Genomic DNA, 20,934 nt, shown 5'->3' on the forward strand with positions numbered 1-20,934 from the left:
CTTGGTCACTTCTTACTACATATATGATCCTTGCATTCACATACAGATACATTATTTTTAACATCAGCTGAAGTCAGACAACTTAATTGTCAGTTATAGACCTTTTTCATTATAGTAGAGATAAGACTAACAAATGTCCTTTAAGCCACTAAAGGTTTGGATGGCATTTGTTTTAGGAATTGACATTTTACTACTTTTTGAACAAAATGGTATGCTGCTCTGGTGTTGGCAGCATTAGCGAGTACTTCAATATTGTAATGCCTCTTTGGGAGAAAGAAAAAGAATAGTGAGGAACATCTTATTAAAGATGTTAAGAATTGAAAAATTCACCATTGCCTACAGAACCATGAGACCTTTGTGGTACTTCATGATTTAGTCATACTAGTAAGATCTGCCATGGTTTATTTTAAGGTGCATCTGGTTTCATACTGTTCACCTTTTTAGAGTATTTCTAAAGCTTTTCTAGTTACTTCCTGCAAATAGATCAGAAACATATACTTTACTAACACAGAATAAATGGGTGATTTTTTAAAATAATTTTCCATTACTTTTACTGTGAGTATATATAACAATTTACTTGGTAGCAGAGAGGGCATTAATATAGCAAAATTCCTGTGAAGGACTGTTGTACTCTGGTACAGTAACAGAATTGAGTGCTTAAAGCTATCATGCTTTTGGAGAAAATGTTTTTGGTACTGAATGGATCTGTTACTTTTGCTGCACATACATAATGTGTGCCTTCGTAACAGTGCTCAGAATTATTATTTATAGTATTCTATGAGAGTAATTAATACTACAGCATATGTATTTACTAAAAGCTGTTGTATAGCACAGCATCCTTAAAATGTCTGGTCTGTTAAATCTTGCATCCTACTTTTCTTAAAATATTTAATGGCCAGACTGTGTTTTATATGCAGTAGAATTAAGCTAAGTCTGCTGAAGAACTTGAACATTTGCATTTTTAGAGTTTGGTTCTTTTTTCTTTTTTTTTTTAACCTATGCAAAAATAAGAAATGGGGAAGTTTGTGTTGAGTTTTCAGAAAAGAAGGCTGGTGCATTGAGAACAGCTGTGAGACACCAGGAGAATTGTAGAAACAATGAAGGTGACTGGATGCAGAGGCTATAGATCGCATCTTCTCCTTGATACCTGACAAAAGTAACTTATGCAATAAGTTATTGCTGCATAGTGGTAGAATCTTCAGAAGAGAAAAACAAGAACTATAAATGCATCTGGAGACCAGGTAAGAACGTAAAGAAACAGTGATTAGAGAGGAAACATGGCATGCACAGAATAAAGATGTACAAATATCTGCTAAATGAGAAGAGAAGAATGAATGAAAATGAATGAATGAGAAGAATGAAAGTTTCCAACTATGAGGATAAAGAGAAGAACTGACCAGTGAGGTTGAAATGGAGTTGAAGAACAAGCTTGCTGCCCTGGAACGTGATGGGGGGGAAAAAAAAATTACATCTAGTGAGAGAGGTTATAACAAAGAAGAAAGTAGCAGCTAGCCCCCAAAAGAAGAGAAGAGTGCAGAGAGATCTCTCCATGAGCTGAGGGCAACATGCAGATGACTGTAAAGGGAAAGCAGAAAGCAGTATGAGACAGAGTTAAAAATAGAAAGGAAACTCATGCCAGCTTAAAGAAGTCACCAAGACTAGCCAGTGACTAAGGAGTCTTTATAAATTGATGGTCTGTCACCAGACCAAATACAAATAATAGATCTGTGGTCCTCCACAGGAGGAAGAGTACTGTGGCTCTCAAGCTTTCAGAGGAGGTAGTGGTGATAGTATCCTGTAGACTTCTAAGGACAGATTCAGATATTGACCGACCAAGGACACTAACGTAGATAGTACTGAGACTTGACACTGTGGAAGCCTTGTATGTTGTTAATGGTAGGCTCAAGTTACACTTGAATGTAATAACTTTTTTTGCCCCCACAAAATATTAGTTGAACATACAAGAAGTAGTATTTTAGGTTTGGGTCAATGATGAAGATAGCTCTGGCTAATGAAAATGGTAGTAGAAACAAAAAAAGTCTATTCAGTTCTTTGTTAGGGTGCAACTGGTCGGTCACCCTGGTTTCATGTGCATGAGTAAGGAAAGCTAGACAGTGTACCTTGGTGATGGCTTTAGCAGCAAACTCATCCCATGAATATTTGAAATGTTTTATATGTGGCCATGTAAAGCATAGTGCATGCTTTGCTCTCCCCGATACCATCCAGCTGTTTATTGAATTGCAGTCAAATTCTACTATTCTCGTTTGATTTGAACTGCTTAATAAATTACCTTAGTTCCTTATTTAAATTCCAGGCACTTCCAGGTGATCACGTAGGGCTTCCACCCACACTTTGGCGCTTTTGGAGCACTATTTCCTGATGTGTATTTTGTTTATTCCTTCCAGCTCGCTGACTGATGCTGTACTTCAAACAGACATAGTCACTGGCTAATGCTTGTGTGAGGACAAGTGTTCCATGGACACTGGATACAAAACACATGCTGAGAAAGATCTGGGAATACTTGATATTTAAACTAGTAAAACTTTCCTTCCAAAATGACTCCTGATCATTGGCTACAGACTAACCCATCACTTCTGGAAAAAGAAAAGGATAGCTTCTGAAAAGGAATCCACTCGAATCTCTCAATCTTAATGTAAACCTCCGGTACTCAGTAAAATTTGCATGCACGCTTTCTCATATCTGCCCTGAGGTACTGTGTTGTAGCCCATGCTGCCTGCCCTGAAGTTTAGGAAAACCTGAAAAAGCATATTTCAGTGCTGGTGACAGTTGCCTGGGACATTTCTTGGGCAGCAGCAATGAAGGACAGGTGCTGAAAACTGCTTGTCCCAGCTGTACCTTGCTCCCCAGATGAGTTCTGTGAGTACATCCTATGATGTCAAGCCCTCTTACATGACTGTATGTGCTGGTTAGAGCCATCTCTGTGATCAGTGGGCAGTTCTTCTCCCCCTCCCCCCCAGGATCACCATAAAAATTCACAGGAGAAAGCTGAAGTGTCAAGCAATGACCTGCATATTTCTACCTAGCAGTGAACTCAAGAGGAAGTCCTGTTGTTTTTTTTTTTTGTTTTTTTTTTTTTCTTCAATGGGCAGTGCCTCCTGGTAGTTTTTACTGACGTGACTCAAGACCTGCACTCATGTACTTGCCTGCTCTAGTTCCATGTAACAGGGCATACTACTTTTAATTTTTAAAAAAGCCTATTACTTCATTTAAATGTATTTTTCCTGTAGCCTCAGCATATCAAATATTCTGTTCTTTGTTGCCTGTGTTGATTGGCCAAAAAAACGGTTTTGTGCGGCCTGTCTTAAAAAGAAGGGACAAGAAATACTGCATCCTTACAGATGATGCTAACTTTTCATCCAGCCACTTACCATCATGTGGCAGTGATGACAAATAGATTTAGGAGGGTTGGACTACCCATACTAGCCAGAACTGTAAACACGCTGATATCCTTGGTGGGGAGGAAAAAGCACTCATAACTTTGGTATGTTAGTTTTGTATTTTAAACAACAACTTGGACTAAATCCAGATAAAAATATTCCATCAGTTCTTATCTGCACTCGAAATTCAGAAGGAGAAACCATCATTAACTTAAAGCATTTTTAGCAAAGAATGAGGAAAAAATACTCCATATTCTCCAGCTTCTACTTCGTGGCTTCAGAAGGGGTAGTAGGGTGCTGGGTCTAAGAAATCTGAACAGCTTTTGGAAATGTGGTCAGCTGATAGAACTTGAAATTCAGTCAGTTGAGTTAAGGAATTGAGTTAGTTTATATTTCTTGTCAGGTAAAATAGTGCTTCTGTGTCTTAGTCAGATATCTATACTAGAAGTATTTTTACAAGGGCATAGTGTTGTGTGGTTTAACCTTGCTAGGCACCTGAGCACCACACAGCCGCTCATTCCCCACCCTCCCTGTGGATTGAAGGAGAGGATTGGAAAGGAAAAGTAAGAAAACCTGTGGGTTGAAATAAAGACAGTTTAATAAGTAAAAAAGGAAACAGAAAAACAAACCCAAGAAAATCAAGTGATGATGATGATTTTTTTTAAAAAACCCCGCATCACAATAAAAAAAATCTCATAGTTACTCGCCACTAGCTGACTGATGCCCAGCAAGTCACCAGGCAATGACAGCCCTGTCAAACTCCACCCTACAAGCTTTCCTTGCTGAACGTAATGTCATATGGTATGGGATATTCCTCTGGTCAGTTTTGGTCAGCTGTTCCAACTGTGTTACCTCCCAGGTTCTTGTGCATCCCCAGTCCACTTGTAGCGAAAACAGGAGCATATGCTTTGGATGCTGCTGTGGTAACAAATCCAAAACATAGCGCTATACCAGCTACTATGAAGAAAAGGAACTGTATCCCAGCTAAAACCAATACACTTAGTTGAAAGCTTTCAGTGTAAATGTGCATGGGGGCTTTATATTTTAAAAATATTTATTTACTGGTAAGTAACTTTTATATTTTTAATGACAAGAGTGTAAAGGTACTAGTGAGTGAAATTAACTGAATCATATCCGGGGGCTTGGAACTTGGAGAACAGAATGGGAGATTTACTTCAAGTTCAACTGGAAGCTCCTAAAGCCAAAAGGAATTTGGATCCTAAAAAGACAGAAAGAAGGGGAAATAGAGTAAAAAAAAAAAATGGTTTTAGACTGAACTGAAAAAGTAACCACATCTAAAAGAGTTCTAGGAATAAGCAGAGAGTTTGAGGAAAAAAACTTAATCAGTAGAGGAGATATCTTTTGAGGTTCAGCAGTTTAGTGAGGAAATGTAAACTGATTAATCAAGCTGAGATAGATTTTCTCAGTAAATCTAAGCCAAAAAAGCAAAAGACTATTCAGACACATAAAGAAAGTAAAGAAGGAAGCTAGGTACTTATTCAATAAAATGAAATAGAAGTCAAAGGAAATCTAGTCATAACCCCAAGGCAGCGAAGACTGCCCTCATCTTTGCAGAAGGATAGTCGTGCTCCTCCAAGGGAATGGAGAAAGATGTTTGACAGTGGCAGTGAGTTGCAAAAAAAAAAAAAAATTGCCTCTGATGCTTCGTTAGTCTTTTTGTCATCTCTTCTGGAGCACTGTACACAAAATACTTCATCTCCACAGAAGTGACCCAACTTGTGTTCTCTTGAATCCTGCTCATTTATTTACAGTGTGACTTCTCCATTGTGAAACAGGTTTGAGCTGTTGATGCAGTCTTACATCAGAAGGGTAAATGGGACCCTGAAAAGTTCTCTAGATACGAAGGGACAGTACAAGTTACTGTTGTTTCCCTTCCTGGAATATTACTCAGAAGTGCTTATGTCAGACTGAAGCACATGTGGGAACTGTGGACAATTAGAAGGATCATGAGGTATTATTCGGGATAATTAGGAATTGGTAGAGCCCCTCAAAATAAAATAACTTAGTTGCTCCACGTAGCTGAAGAAGAGAGAGGGAAGAGAGGTCTTAACATGAAAACGTGCTAGCCATCTACCTGCTGAGCTGTTCTCAGAAGCATTGTGGGAAAACCTCTGTTATATTACTTTTTCTCTTTGGTCCCATCCATTCCAATTGTTGAATCAAAACAGAGTTGTTCTGAGGCTCATAGAGTAGTTTATTTTCCTCTGTATGTATGATTTTTGGATGTATTGAAAAATAAATGAACTTTAAAGCCATTTTTTTTAGTGGGAGATATTTTTTTCCTTTCAGTCTAGCTCATAACCCAGAGAGAATTTCTTCTTTGTAGAGCTAGGAGACTATTTCAGAAACTACTTCAGTGCAAATAGATTTAAGTCCCATAGGACAACTTCAGCAGAAGATAACATTAGTGATGACTGAAACTTAGATGCCATAATTAAAATGAATGCTATAAAAATCTAAATCTGTATATTCTGTCATTCTCTTAATGTTTTCTCAGTTCCTTAGCTTCAGAGAAGAGACCCATGCTGTTCTGGGCCAGTGACTGGAATAAGTCCTTCTCAAGACATATATTCTCTTCTGAGATACTAACCTTTTTCTGGTTTTTGGTGACAGGATTGTTAGCTGCTATAAGCTTTGCTTATTCTTGTAATGCAGTGGTGGGGAGTCATTTTATAAAGGTCTTTTTTTCATCCTTCTAGCATTTCCACACAGCAATACTTTATAAGTAACTTATCTGCATCTCATTGTGAGCAACATGCTAGGTTTATTGGGATAGTAAAGATTTTTTTGTCATCTTTGTCATATGCATGGCTAGCTGAGCTAACTTTCCCTGAACTGAACGTTATATTAACTGATTCCCTTTTAAGTTAGGGTTGGGACTGTAAATACTAATGCTGAACAAAAGAGGCAAATCGCTTCTTCTCTACACTTTAACAAACCTCTTTTAAAAAAAGGTGGAGGGAGAAAGGAAACAGTAACAAAATGATGAATTGAAGGGAGCTTCCATGATGGGAAAATGTATTACATCATGAAGAAAATCTTCCTGGATAAATTAATACCAAATGAATTTCCATGTATGGTAGTTAATAAAATTGTGTCCTCTGTAAAACATCTGTATCTTCCCGTAACTTCAAGGAAGGTTATAAATAGGAGAAATTATATAACCTTAATTGGAAAGCAGACTTCTATTTGTCAGCTACAGGCAGCCATTTTGGAAGAAGGGCTGTATAGCAGTTTCCTAATCACTAAGGACTCCCAGGGAGTTCTCTGTTCTTCTCTGTCTCCAAACTTTGTGCCAGCCTCAGCAGTTTTGCTTGGCTTATACAAAGGTAAACTTTGGTACCATCATTATTTCCTGCTGGGGGTGCTAGGTGTTTCGCTGTTTGGTTTGAATATATGTCTTAAGCACTGGTAAACTGGCTTACTCTCAGTGAATTTGTAGCTTATTATAAAAATATTTTGCCATGAAATAAAATTGACAAGTAGAAAATTGAGAGTATTTAACACCTAATCCAAAATTAATCTTCAAGTTATATTTACATGGTCTAAAAGATGTGACTTAATTTCTCAGAAGCTTGGCAGACAATTTAAAACACTTGTTGCCTTCTGTCTATCAAGACGGTCGTATGACCATGTTTTGAATATATTCACATTTCACATAGAGCTAAAGCGTAACCAGTACTGTAGAGTTAGCATGAACACCATTGTGTATGATGACTGGCAAGTCAATAAAGGTGCTATGTTACTTTAGTAGCTAGTGTTGATATTTTTAATAAAAAGGAATGGGGAAGCAAAAATGAGGCACATACAGTTAGAACATGTTTAATACCAGTGGAGCCAACAAGTGAAGTCTGTCAAAAATTTGGAGAGAAAGATGATAGGGAAGAAAGGAAAAAACCAACTTGATAAGCACTGGAAGTATTGAGAACTGTGATAATTAAATCACATAAAAAACCAGTAACTGAACATTTATGTGCTACTTCAAAGCTATATTTTATTACACATTCTTCTCTGTAGTTCTTAATACTGATGGTTAATTGCAAGTACTGAATTTTGTTTGCAGCCTGTAGATCAGGAGGCATGGAATTTACCTGCTTGGCAGTCGCATTTGTAAAATTGCTGTAGATTCTCCCTGTTACCTGTGAAGATAGTTTGTAGAAAAGAGTTGCCCGAAAAGCATTACACTACTCCCAGTATGTTTGCACGTAATACGAAAAGATTAAATGATTGGATGTGCTGGCTAACAATAATTGAGTATAAATGGATAAAGACAGTCAGAAAATAAAAGCATATAGGACATGAGTCAGTGTGTATGTTGCAGGAGAGATCTGGCCTGTCCTGTGAACTCTGGGCGTACTTACATTACAGTAGAGTTATGCACACATACTTCTCAAGTGGTGAGTATTAATGGTGCAGCAGAGTACTGTGTAGGTGTGTCAGCAAGGTCTGAAAGCAATATAGTCCCACAAATGCAGCCCTGCTGCTTCTGAATGCAAGATGGCTTGCTCAGTCTAGGGACTGTATCCCATTCTTGCACTGGGATACAATAGTACTAGGAAATAAAGGTGTTAGAGTAACTTGTTACAGTGGTATATGTTGTGGGGATTTTTAACAAGTTTTGCTGAATATGACTGCTGATTGCCTAGTTGTTGGATAAGGCTTATCTTGTGGGTTAGATGCCATTAGCATTATTTCTTGCTAAATATCTAATGTCCACGACAGCCTACTGAGGACTTTAAAATAATAATAAAGTACCTGATGCGTTTGCTAGCTAATAAATGCTGCTTTTATAGATCTGCTTTCTTAATTAAAGTGAGTAATGTAAAAATAATGTTTTAACTTTTAGAAAGATTATGCTTGACAAAATGTAGTTTGTCTTTACAGGATTATGTTGGTGAAACTCCTATTCATAAAGCAGCACGATCTGGTAGTATGGATTCCATAAGTGCCCTTGTGGCTCATGGTGCGCAAATAGAGTAAGTGAGGTATTTTTTTGTTGTTGATTGTTGTGTGTTTAGCTAACTAATTTAGACCAATAAACATAGATACTAATGTCAAAAAGAAAAGTCAAAACAGCAGACACATGATTAAAAGACAGCTAGACATGTTCAATTGTAATGAAACCCAAGATGTTTTGCATGTCTAGTAATACAGTTTATTTTACTTAAGTGATACCAGCGTGCTACATTAGTATTGCGTTTATATCTGATATATTAAAATATTTATCACGCCTCTGATGACCCCAAACTGTACACTTGATCTAGCATATAGTTATTTTTTTACAACAAATTTACACCTTGCAGTGGTGAATAAATATAGAAAACAATGCAAAAGCAACATCATGTGCAAAATAGCATCTCACACACTCTTCGCAGTTAGTTTAATACTGTTTGTTAGTATATTGTGTATTTGCCCTGTTAACTTTTTTCTTTAAAGGTTTATGTACTGCAAAAACATTCAGAAAGTCTCACAAACTTTTGCAACTTACAGCATGGACAAAATGGATGCAGTTTTCACCTAGAAATGTTGAGTATAAGCTCTATGGCTTATAATAATTTAAATACATTAGCAATTTGTTTTAATTAGACCTAGCCTTATGATCTTAAATGGTAACTAGTTACTGTATTTTAACCTACAATATGAAACTTTTAAGTTGTAAGTGAAATAAGGATCATGTAGTTAATTTCTCGTTTTACCCTTTGGTTTCCATCTTACTGGTTTTGTAATACTGCCCTGATAAATCTACCGTAAAATTTAACTCTTTCAATGGTATCATATTCAGGAAATATAGTACCTTTTAAGTTAATAGTAGTGAACAAATTGCTTTATATGAAGAGATTGCTTCATAGAAAAATGAAGCAATTGAAATAACTGAAGCAGCTGTTTTGATAAGTTATTGACAAGTTCATGAAATCAGTCTTAAATCTATAAATTCCCATTTTGCACTCACTTTCAGATATCTTAAGATAAACTTTGATTTAAATTTACTGTGGAATTGAGCAAACCTTAATTATCATCATCAATTAGTATGTAATCTTGTAATTTTTACAAAGTATGCAATCAAAAGAGAAGTTGCGGAACTGCATAAACCGTGAGTGAGTTAGAAGTAAAGAAGAGGACATATTACATCCATAGGACTTTCAAAATAAGTAGCTGAGTAACTGATGTTGGATATGTGGCTGCAACTTTAACTTACAGAACTAAAATTTTGCTTCTTAAACATTGTATTTGCAAGCTATAGGCAAAACATCTGTAAAACTTGGAGAGTGATATCTGCCTTTGACCAAAGCTATTTGCAGCAGAAGTAGCGTAGGTTTATAGCAGTTTTAGTGAACAGGAAATAATTCGAATTCTCAGTTTTCTAACTTAAAATTCCATCTGTGTTTCAGTAGGATAGACTTGTCACAAGTTCTTTAGGTAATTAAATATCAGGTCCTATCCAGGAAATGGTAAAGTCAAGGATGCAAATGCAAATAGGCTGGTGGAGCAACCCATGTTTAGTCATTTAGAGGATCAGGACTCAGCCCTGGTACCTGGGAGAGGTAGCTATCGACTAATTAGGGTGAGAATTTTTTTCCATAGAATCTAGTTTCCAGGCTCAGTATGTTAAATTAGGCCAGACCCATGTATATGCTTTTGACATTGATTAGTTTTGTGTTATCTGGGTTTGAAACTGGCCCCAGATCTCTAACAGTAACCTTTATTTTCTGATTTTTGTAACATCTTCAAAATATAGATGCTCTGAAAGTTTTGACTCCTCTATTTTATGATTCAGTTAGAAGAAAAAGAGAGGGATTTTATCCATGTATTTGAGTTCTAATGTGTATATATTAACTGAAATAATAATTGACTATATAGGACCAAGGCAAGAATTTAATTAAATACAGAAGTAGGCACTAACTAGAACTAAAGTGCTGATCTGTGCTGATGGGTATATGGCCTTTTTTATGGGGATTAGATCTTCTAATCCTTTTTTTTTCTTTATTCCTTCATACAGTTACAGTATCAAAATCTAGGTACATGAAGATGCAGAGAATATCCCTTCTGACTGCAAATAGTCTAAAATATTGCTTATACCTGATATTCATAGTATACATCAAGTATTACACCATTCCTAGTTTTTTATAGTAGAACAGGGATGTTAAGATTTCATTACTACACAAACACTAGTAATCAGTAGTATAATATTGCAAGAAATGTATTTTTTATTAATGAGTGATTATTGAAATACTGCTGCTAAAATGAAGTAACTTGGACTAGTGTGATCTTTGATACCAGCATTTACCATATTTCTACTTTATTCACTCCTTTGGTTATATTGGAAGCCAAAGAATATTGACAATAGTCCAGTAGGGATAAAAGTAAGAATTTTAGTTCGAATAAAATTGCCTGACTTGAATTGTTCTAGCTTACTTTATTTCAGGCTTGTTAGCATGTTGCGTTTACAGATAAATGCAGTATGTTGCAGTCTCTAAATTTCATGAAGTTGTTGCATTGTTTTCCTAATTGATGAGAGAGAATTTGGGTCTCTATTCCTGTGTAAATTTTTAATAATATTAAAAAATAATTGTACCCTAGTGAAAATATTTTGATTTTTTTGTGGTATTTACCTTCTCATTTTAGCTGAAGCATATTCTGTGCACAGTATGTCCTACAGCCATAAAAATGGTTGCTCCACTAACTATGGTATTCATGGACCCTTGAAGAGGGGGAAGCAGGTGGTCACAATGTCCTCATATGAGTGAAAAGGTTTGCTGTGTAACTGACTTTTTAATGTGGATAGTACCTTTTAAAGTATCCATAATAACTGCTGGATTTTCACTAAAAAGCATAATTATGCAATTTATGTATGGTTACATGTGTATTATTTATCATGGTGACAAACAAGTGTCCACAGCTCTTAATGGAGGAAAAGCCTTCTTGGTGCCATGTTTTGTTTTGCTCTTTTACACTAGTTTTTGAAATGCTGAGTATTAATGTAGTTACATAGATTGCATCACAGCATATATATACATGTAAAATTCAGCTATAAACAGGACACTTAAATAAAAAAAAAATGAGCAGACGCCACTGTTAATCACACTGATTTGAACTTCTTCCAGCTTCATGTCCGTTTTCATGCCGTTCACTTGTGCATTTTATCCCCTTATTTCTGGATAAAAATTGTTCTGCAATTGTTACTTGAACAATTATGTATTTCCTTACTGACTTGATTTAGAGCTAGGAGTGAAGATTCAAACATTACATTATCCTAGGATAAAGATAGTGTAACTTGTGGGATGGGATGTGGCTTGATATGCATCCATCCAACTGAACACAAGTACTTGCTTGCTTCAGAGTTTTTTTGATCAAGATACTTGAACAGTAGTGTAGGGAAGCTTTTTATTTCCCTGTCAGAAATCTTTAGGTATTTGAAAAATTGATTTGTATACCGTGATGGGATGCTACAAGACCCCAAAGAGATACTTTCCTTCTGGTTTCTTACGCTCTGTTCTCCAGGTTTGGAGAGAATAACAGACATGCTGGGATAAATATTCCAGTACATCTGTTTCTACCAGATGACAGATTCATATTGTGGTGGTGACCTCGTTTAGGCAGAACTTCAGCCACTTTCTCATTAAAGCTGTCTTGCATTCATTTGAATGTGTACATTTACTCCTCCTCTAATGCCAGAAATGTCCTATCTCTGGTGTTTAGTTTTTCAGCAAAAACTTTATTCTGATTCTTTGGCAGTGACTTAATTTTATTTCTTCTTCACAAATTCATGTGTCATGAACTGCATCATGTTGTTTTAAAAAAAAGATAATTAATTTCTTTTTTCTTCTTCACAAGTGCTCTTCATCCTCCATGACGGAAATCTGTCCAATGTGATTTTTTTTAGTACCACTGGATTAGCCCTTTGTGAAATTCTTTTAATACAGTTCTGTTTGAGGTCTGGTTCACGTTTTAGTTATGACTGCTCCTGTGATATCTCAGCTTTTGTTCTTCTCATTTGTACTTTTGAGACTTCTTGACTTTCTGAAATTCCGTCACCCTTTGTGAAGAGACAGAAGAAGTGTGATGTGTAGATTTCATTATGATAACAGAGAAATCAACCATTCCTTTGTGTCCTAAACCCTCAGTTCATTTTCAGTCTGGAGGGGAAACTTACATGGCCTGTTCTCTTGGAGCATCTCCGAGTTTAGAGAATTCCCCCGTTAGTTTCTGGATTTCTTCCTGATTTCTTAAAACGTTAGCAGATATTTGTAGATTTTTAACATATGCCTGTTTTTTTTTTTTACCTAGCTAACTTAACTACCAAACTTTTAATAATTGAACTGCAGTCTGTTTCTGGTGTTAATGTACTTGTGAAGTGCCATTATTATGTCATCTTTTTACTTCAGAAGCTGTACTGCTACATTGATTCAGTGTAGAAGAATCAACATCCTATTTTCTTATGGTCATTAACCTCATCTTGAGAATAATGCTTTAGGTTCTTTCAGTTTATTTGTTTAGGAATAGGATTTAGGTACTTTTTTCAACAGAGTGGTTCTCGTCCATTGATTTGGTATATTAATAGTTACTTGATCTGTTCAGTACTTCTTTAACCACTTCACACGTGATTCTTTTTGCAGAACTGATTGTCTACTCTTCAGATAGCAGCTAAACTGCTACTGTTGTTGCAGTATTAGACAGTGCCATATAGCTGAGGAAAAAAATTTGGCTGTTCTTTTGTTGTCTATAACAAACATTTTGTCACTGTATTTTAAGGGCCATCACTTCAGTGATCGTTCTGCAGTATGGATGCTACAGGTGTTGGAATTCATTCTTCCTTTCCCACCTTATGTGAATTCTTATGGAAAGGTAAAAGTCAAAGTGGTTTGTACATTTCAGTGGTGAAACACTGATTCTCCTGCAAAATACTATAAGTAGAGCTTGCTGATTTCTTCCCTGTTTGTTTTCACGCTCAATTGCCATCATTGTAGAGCTTGGTTTGTGGGAGGTTGTGACCATGAAGTAAGGCAGTAATTTGGATTTAGTCTCAAGGAAAGACTTGGAAATACTGAAGCAGAAATATATGCATCGATAACTGATAAATGAAAAGGTGGGAAAGAGAGAGGCTCAGTCGTACAGTGAACCAGAATGGAAACGGGTGTTTTTCAGTTAGAGCTGTTCTGAAATTGCGGGAAGGTGAGGCAAAATCTTGGCGCTGAGTTCTTGTTCAGTTTGAGAGCGGGTTATTCCTAGTGGGGATGGAATAACAGCAGTAGTTACTGTTGTCGGTTCAGAAATAGAGAAGAACGCAAGAAGAAATAGAGAAGAACTTTATTCATTTATATGAATAAAGTTAAATCCTTCATTAAAGCAGTATTTTGTGACCTTTCTGGAACATAAAGGTTCACAGGATGTGGATCAACTTGATGAGGGAGCTTATTCTTTAGTAAGAGCCTTTTCTTCAGTCCAGAAGAGCTGGATAGAGAACATTGAAGTGTTACCAAGACTTTCAAATAAGGATGGCTCATATTTCTGATAGGAATGTTAGGATTTTTTGTTGGGAGTGATGTGCCTTCACGTGTGATGCTGTGCAAGTGAACTGTGTAGCTTCCCTTCAGATAGTTGTTTTTTTTGTTGGTTTTTTTTTTTTTTTTTTTTCTGTAAGATAAGCAGTTACCAGCAACAGAAACCTGGATGCAGTTAAGTCAGGTAGAGAAACCAAAGTGTTATGAAGTGGAACTTGGCCAGAAGGCAAGCTAGATACAGTGGAAGAAACAAGGGTGCAGTATGTTCCTAAATACAGTAGTCTGATTAGTTCTGATTGTTAGTCCAGACATTGATGGTGATAGTGATCTGTATGGGTGGTGTGCTTGATCTGCTGATACTTTTAACTGGATATGTGATGAGAGAATTGTTAATTGCATTGCGTTTGCTCTAACTTCTGCTGTGTTGATTTGGATTTTGCTTGCTGTTCTGGTTTGTGTCTTTTCAGCAAAGTTTGTCAGAGTTCAACTAGTACCTTTGAACCTGGACAAAAAATACTAGGCAGTTGTGGCATGGCCCAGAACATCTTCAAGTTAGTCAGAAAAGTTTTCTAGTGTGTGTCATGTGCTACAGGTTACAAGATATATCTCATTGCACAGAGGCTTAACAAACCCTGGAAGAGCTTTGGCAGCTATAACTTAGGGAAAATGTTACTCTTCTGTTTCAGCTTCCACTTCTTTCTTTGTGTTTTGTTTGGTGTTGCTCATACATGGTAGATAAATTTTTCTTTTAAATGGAGGAAAAACTAAGTTGAAAAAAGTATTTTGTGAGGGTCATTTAAAGTAGTTTTATGCAGTTCAGCAGTTTCTTAATCCAAAAGATCTTCTGTCTGCTTAAGAGCATCAAGTTATTTTTGTCACAAAAAATAAAATTTTGTGTAGTTTCGTAGTCTCCCTCTCGGTGCCTGTTATGGGAAAATAATGAATCCATCTAAGACCTTCAGTCCTTTCATTCTTTTTTTCCTCCCACTTCTGGCACAAAAATAATTTAAAATTCATTTACCTATTTTCTTTAATTTTATTCCCAATCTCTTACTGTCCATGCTTTTTGTCCTAAATATCTTGAACTTTCTTCCATGCTTAGCACATTTGAGAGAAGCTTTCTTCCTTAGTTTTTCTAATTCTAGTCTATAATCCGCTTTCAGTTGGTATGTTGAAGAGAAATAATGTGATTTTATTTGCCCCTGGAGGCATCTTGGCACAATCTGTATTGTAAGGCTGTTTATCTTTTCAAGTCAGAGTTTGCACTGAAGCTTTCCTTAATGGTCTTCCGTAATGCTTTCCTCATTGTAAGCAACTTTATCTGCAATTCCTGGTCTGTTTCTGGAAACATAGCAGCAGCAATTATAGTTCTCATTTTCATGAAGTCCTCTGGCTAAGTGCCTCTTACATTGTCTTTGGACTTAAAGCGGCTGCAGTACTAAAAAGATGCTTGTTTGCATTGCTTGTTCATTTTTGCTAGTGATCTAGGAAGTACTTATTTTCATTTTGATAGGGAACGTCTTTTCTGTTATGCTGTATTGCAATCAGACTGTTGTTTTAAGAGTTACCATAGTCTTTCATGCCTTCCTTTTGCGAGTTGTGTTTAGGAATCACTTTTTATGTAATCAGATACAAGTTTAAAAATATTGTTGATTGCTGATACCAGACAAAGTCAGATAGGCCTATATTGTTCAGGTAAACATTTCCTTGGAAATGCGAATCGTTTTTACCAGAGATACTGAAAATCAAAGTTCTCTGTTTGAGGTCTTCCTTGAAGCATATAAATTAGAATACAGATACAGCAATAAATCACCAGCTGATGGTGATGCTTGTAGTAATTCTAATGTTGCCTACTATGGTTAATGAATTCTTTCTTCTGCCAACATTTGCTCAGTCATAAGTTAAAGTATCTAGGAACTGATTAAAGCTGCATAATTCATAGTGAACCTTGATTTTCGTGTGAAAAAAAAAAAAGTGGCTTCACAAAGAGCAGCTTCCTTCTTTCCAGTATATTCACCTTGTTATGATTTTGGAGGATGTTCTGAGAAACTACCATTATTTTTAAAAGTCTAAAATAATTTCAGCTGCCACCTGTTTTGTTGTAAAATAAAAACTTGGCACCAACTTGTGCTTTTGTAGATGCCCAGTATGTAATTTTAGTGATAATTTTTGTAGCTGTCCCCAGCAGTGACACACGTCTGTTTAGTTAAGAGTATTTTTCTCTTGGTATCTGAAAAAAAAAAAGCCATTTGAAACTATTAAATAACTTTTGTATTTGGACACCAAAGGGTTAAAACACTTAAAGTTTAGTTTTTTTAAATAATTTTGCTTTAGAAATTTTAGACTAGTATACTGATGTTTATATAGGAAACGTTTTTTTTCTCACTGTGGGCGTTTTAGTGTTCTGATCTATTTTTCTCTTTCTTCTTTTGTTTTGTTTTAATCCTTGTATCTGCTAATTTTTGTATAGGAATAGTTACTAATTCTTTTGAGATACAGCCTACTAAATTTAAAGTAATTGAAGCCATGAGTTGACCGGTAATTTTAATCCATTCTATATAAATTTCAGTGAAGAACTGACAAATTGGTTTCAGGATTAAAATAATAATGCTTTAAAGGCATAAGAGGCTTAGTATCTTGTTGTTAAGGTGGTCACATGATAATGGCTTACATATTGAATAATGTGCTACAGCACTTTATGTATGTTAATGTAACTTTTAATCTTAATGTTGCCTGCAAATATGTGATCCCTTATGATATAAGTTTCCTGTTTATGCACCATTGCCCGTTTAAATCAAACAGAAGATTCTGAAACTGTAAAAACTACACGTGTCAATGTTTTACAGCTACGTAATTCGAATTGACTTGATTTTTTCAAGTAATCCTAGAAAGGGGGAGCATTCCATATAGAAACTGCTGAAACTGCCACAGGTGCTTCTCCGAAAACCTTACAGTTGTGGCATTGAATGTTCAGTATCGCTTCCTTTCTGCACACAAGGCATACTGTTGAGGTATTTGTTGCGGTGATTGGTTTTAATGCTAATCTAGGAATTCAGATATAGAATCTATAGATTTGCATGCTTTGCTTACCCTAATTTACATTTATCTACATTTTTATTTGTAAACTAACAATAGATAAGTTGAGATCAGTATTTTTTAACAGATATTACATTGATATACGAAAACTGTGGTTTATTTTCTTAGATTGTCGCATGGCATTAACAAAAACACAGTAAGCTGTAGGTGATGTAATCACTATTTAAATTTAAACATTTAGGAGATTTTTTTACATATATGAATGTCTTTTTCAAAAAGATTGTTGACTTTTCGTAGCAAATGTTTGTTTTTCAAGGTATGTGACATTATAAGTGGAAGATGGTGTATTTCAAATGTATTTCCATGTTAAAGACCCATAGAAATGCACTTGCTTTTTTCCCCTCCAATAAATAAAAAAAAAAAATGAACAATCGAAACAACTTATAATCAAGTTCTTCTAAACTAAACTCAGGTTGATTTGTAATTCCGTGCAAGAAGTACAGGTCTTTATCTTTTCCTTCTACGAGTAGATTTTGTAAATTGTCTTGAAGTAAATCTTTCTTACACAACGGTAGTTGTAGTTAAACAATTTTAAGTTTTGTTTTATTGGTTTTGGTTGTTTCTATAACTTAATCGTAGTGGAAATGTCTTGTGTATTTTTTGAGAGCTTGCCTCAGATTTTTTCCTTCCGTTAGTGAACATCTCAAAAGAACAGATGAAAGATTGAAACAACATATACAGCCTTCTGAATTAAAGCTAAACTGAAAGTAAACTTCGTGTTTCTGTACACCAATCCTATTTGATCAGGTAAAATATTTGTCTCTGTTGTTTTTGAACAACAATTTAATTACACTCACAGCATTTTTAAAAGCATTTCAGAAGAAGGAAACATATTCTTCATCAGTGTACTCTTTATAGGTGCTTTAATTTGGTACCAGGACTCTCAGATGAACTGAGCCTTTAAAATGGGAGTTCTGATTAAGTCGACTGATGGGAGAAAAATGGATTTTAAACCAAAAAAAAAGTCCTCTTCATGCCAAGATTAATGAGTTTTGAAGACTGCCTGTGGACATCACTTGATGGAAGAAGAAAAATGTGTTATAAGCACGTTGTTCTAAGCACTGTAGAAGGTGTATGAATAAATGTATATACAAAATTCAGAGCTTTAACTCTTAATATAACAGTGCATGTTTTGAGTTTATTTATGAACAACCTGTCACTACAGAACAGTTCAAGTGTTAAATGTCATCTGTCAAGGAACTTCAAGATCATCTACTTCTACTTATCCATATCCAGATTTTCCTCAAGTTTTCTCATGATTTTTTTTTCTATTTAGAGTACATTTATAATGTGAAAATGTATCTTTCCGATTACATTTGTCTTTCTCTTCTTTTGCTTTGGAGTTAGCATCTCATACTTCTGTACTTCAAGGAAAACAGTATGTCTTTATCATTCCTAGCTCCTGGATTTTCGCCTACAGGAAGGCTGAGGGTAAATAATATCATGCTTCATTGTTCTAATTTGTTTCTAGTAATAAGAATTACATGGAAATAATGAATAAACTATAAAGCGAACAAATACTGCTAAGTAAAAGAATCTTAACAGGACTCGTTTGTTTTTCAAATAACTTGAATTGCTTTGGAAATGATGCAAGGTATGTGTTTTCTAAGTGTAGAGTGAATTGACTTTCTGACCACTCACCAAAACTGGTCCTGGGCAAGGTTAAATAAGGAATTTTTCTCCCTTTTGTCAATTCATGCCTTCATGTATATTCCTGATTGGAGTAGGTGCCAAAAAGGGAATTATGTTTTCAGGGCTTTAGTTTTCACCTGTTCCTGTAGCTGAACTGACCTCCTTCAAAGATGTCTTTGGGTTTTGACTGATTTTTTTACTGGAGAGGGAGGGAATTGAGTTTTAGGAGCACAGCTGTCTGTTTTGACAGTAACTAGGCCAACCTTTAGAAAATACTGCACCAAGTCAATGAGCACTATTAAGATAAAATACTATTCATAAAATGCATGTAACTTTAAGGCTTAGCCTGATTATATTTTATTTAATACAGCTTTCTTCTGTCCTTCCACACCTTCCTTGCTGGTAGCTTCTTCCTTCTTGTAAGATCATCTTTGAAAAATACCAGTCTATGTAGCTTGTTACTTACCTAGTCTTGTTTCAGCTGGGTAGCTTAGCTGAGAAAAAAAAACCCTGAAAAGAAGCATAAGCTTGTCCTCAAGTTCAGCATCTTTTTTTTTTGGGAGGGAAAGAAAAAAACCCAAACAAAAAAAACCCACCCACAAAACCTGCAGGAAATTTCGTTACTGATTTTTAAATTCAGAGTAGTGCAGTTACAGAAATACAGCTGTCATATTTGTTGTATGATTAGCAGTAGCAAAAGGGCAGCTTGCCTGAAGATTAATATCAAACAGTGTGTTCTGAGTTTGCAGCTTCCACTGTTAGGGTTTAAGGGTAAAAGATCAAAACTAGTACTGAAGGGATTTTTAACTTACAAAAAGACGGAGGATGAGTAGAAAAGATTTTTTCAGGAGACATTAAATTTTGAGGTATTTCCATCCATGTTGTCCAATGGTTTACATTTTTTCGCTGCTTTTCTTTCACAGCCCATGTCTTGAAGTTATTTTCGGTTAGAATATCCTTTACCTAGTCAAATCCCTTTTCTTTATGTAGGCATCTCTTTGAAATGAACAGAAATACCCTTCAAGGGACATCTCTCATAACTGAAATAGTTGAAAATTTTGCTTAATTATAGTGATCACCTCTTTGAGTTTCTTGCTTGTTGATTTTTCTTTTAACTGTGCAGTCCATGTCATATATAGTCTACTTAATAGCCAAATGAGTCTTAAGTTACTACTTCTTGTCTTTTACTTTATAGTCAGTTTACATATAATTACAGTTTATAACCAAGAACTGGCATAGGGATTACACATACGAGATTGAATTCCTCTTAATCTTATGTGTAGTTGGGGCAGTGGAGCATTTCTATTTTTGTTCCTGTAATGCAGTCTGTTTACAGTAATGGCTTTTATATTCTTAGCTCATGGACTAAGCTGAGGTAGCTGCTTCATTTTCAGACGTTGGCAGCGTTTGAGGTAGACCAGACACTGCAGGTTTAGTAATAGATGTGTTCCCAGTTCCTTGTAACTACTGCTGTAACAGAGTAGTACCATTCCAATTCCAGCTTGGAGCTTTTAAAGAATGGTCTAGTAGATGTTCTGGCTTTTTGATTCCGCTTCAGCGTTTCTGGAAGGACTGTGTAAGACTGTATTTTTGTGTTATGCACTCAGAATCCTCACAGTGGTGGCAGTATTTCTGCGTGTTTTGGAAATGCATAAAACTATTCCAGTCTGGTAAAACTCTGTGATACCTTTTAAGAGCATTTTCTTTCCTACTTTGTGCATCTGGCTAATTGAGTTAGCCATTTTTCCTTAGATTACTTGCATTTTGTTAAGATGAGCTAATCTAGCTCTTGCTGCCTTTTGTGTTCCCACTGACAGATTTTCCTCCTTGAGAAGGCTGGAAAAATCAGCTAAAGAAAATTAGTGTTTTTCCACTGAGAGGAAGCAGAGAGGACTTTACAAGTTGTGTTCTCTTTTGTAGCAGTTGGCCATCCAGTTTCTAGAGTCATTTAGATCCTGTAATCTCCTTTTATTTGATTTAACTTTTTTCCCTCTTTTTTTCTTTACTAACTTCAGAACACAGGAAGTTCTCTTGAAGTTGATAGGCTAAATTCAGGCTCATGTTTTTAAGAGAGACATCTCTGAACTCTCAGAAGCAAGAATGTTATATCCTTATTTCAAGGTTATTTCAGTCCCTTGAAAACCTATGCCGTACTGCCAGAATATTTGTGTAGAACAAGTACATCTTTATCTGCCTGTTAAGAGTAATCTTTTTAGGGAAGAGGTAGGAAGGGAACAGATCTAAAAAATATCAACGGTCATCACATTTAAAATCTGACAAACACTAAC

General features: G+C 35.7%; 1 protein-coding gene across 1 annotated transcript in view; it reads left to right on the plus strand.

Moving 5' to 3' along the window:
- ANKRD10 (ankyrin repeat domain 10) overlaps positions 1-20,934 on the plus strand; it is a 38,243-nt gene that overhangs the window by 6,730 nt on the left and 10,579 nt on the right. The window contains exon 3 of the mRNA XM_086770502.1: positions 8,304-8,395. Coding sequence (XP_086626628.1) covers positions 8,304-8,395 — 92 coding nt within the window. The remainder of the gene's footprint in view (positions 1-8,303; positions 8,396-20,934) is intronic.

Source organism: Chlamydotis macqueenii, chromosome 1 (genome assembly GCF_036417535.1).
Source record: "Chlamydotis macqueenii isolate bChlMac1 chromosome 1, bChlMac1.mat, whole genome shotgun sequence".
Lineage (NCBI taxonomy): Eukaryota > Metazoa > Chordata > Aves > Otidiformes > Otididae > Chlamydotis > Chlamydotis macqueenii.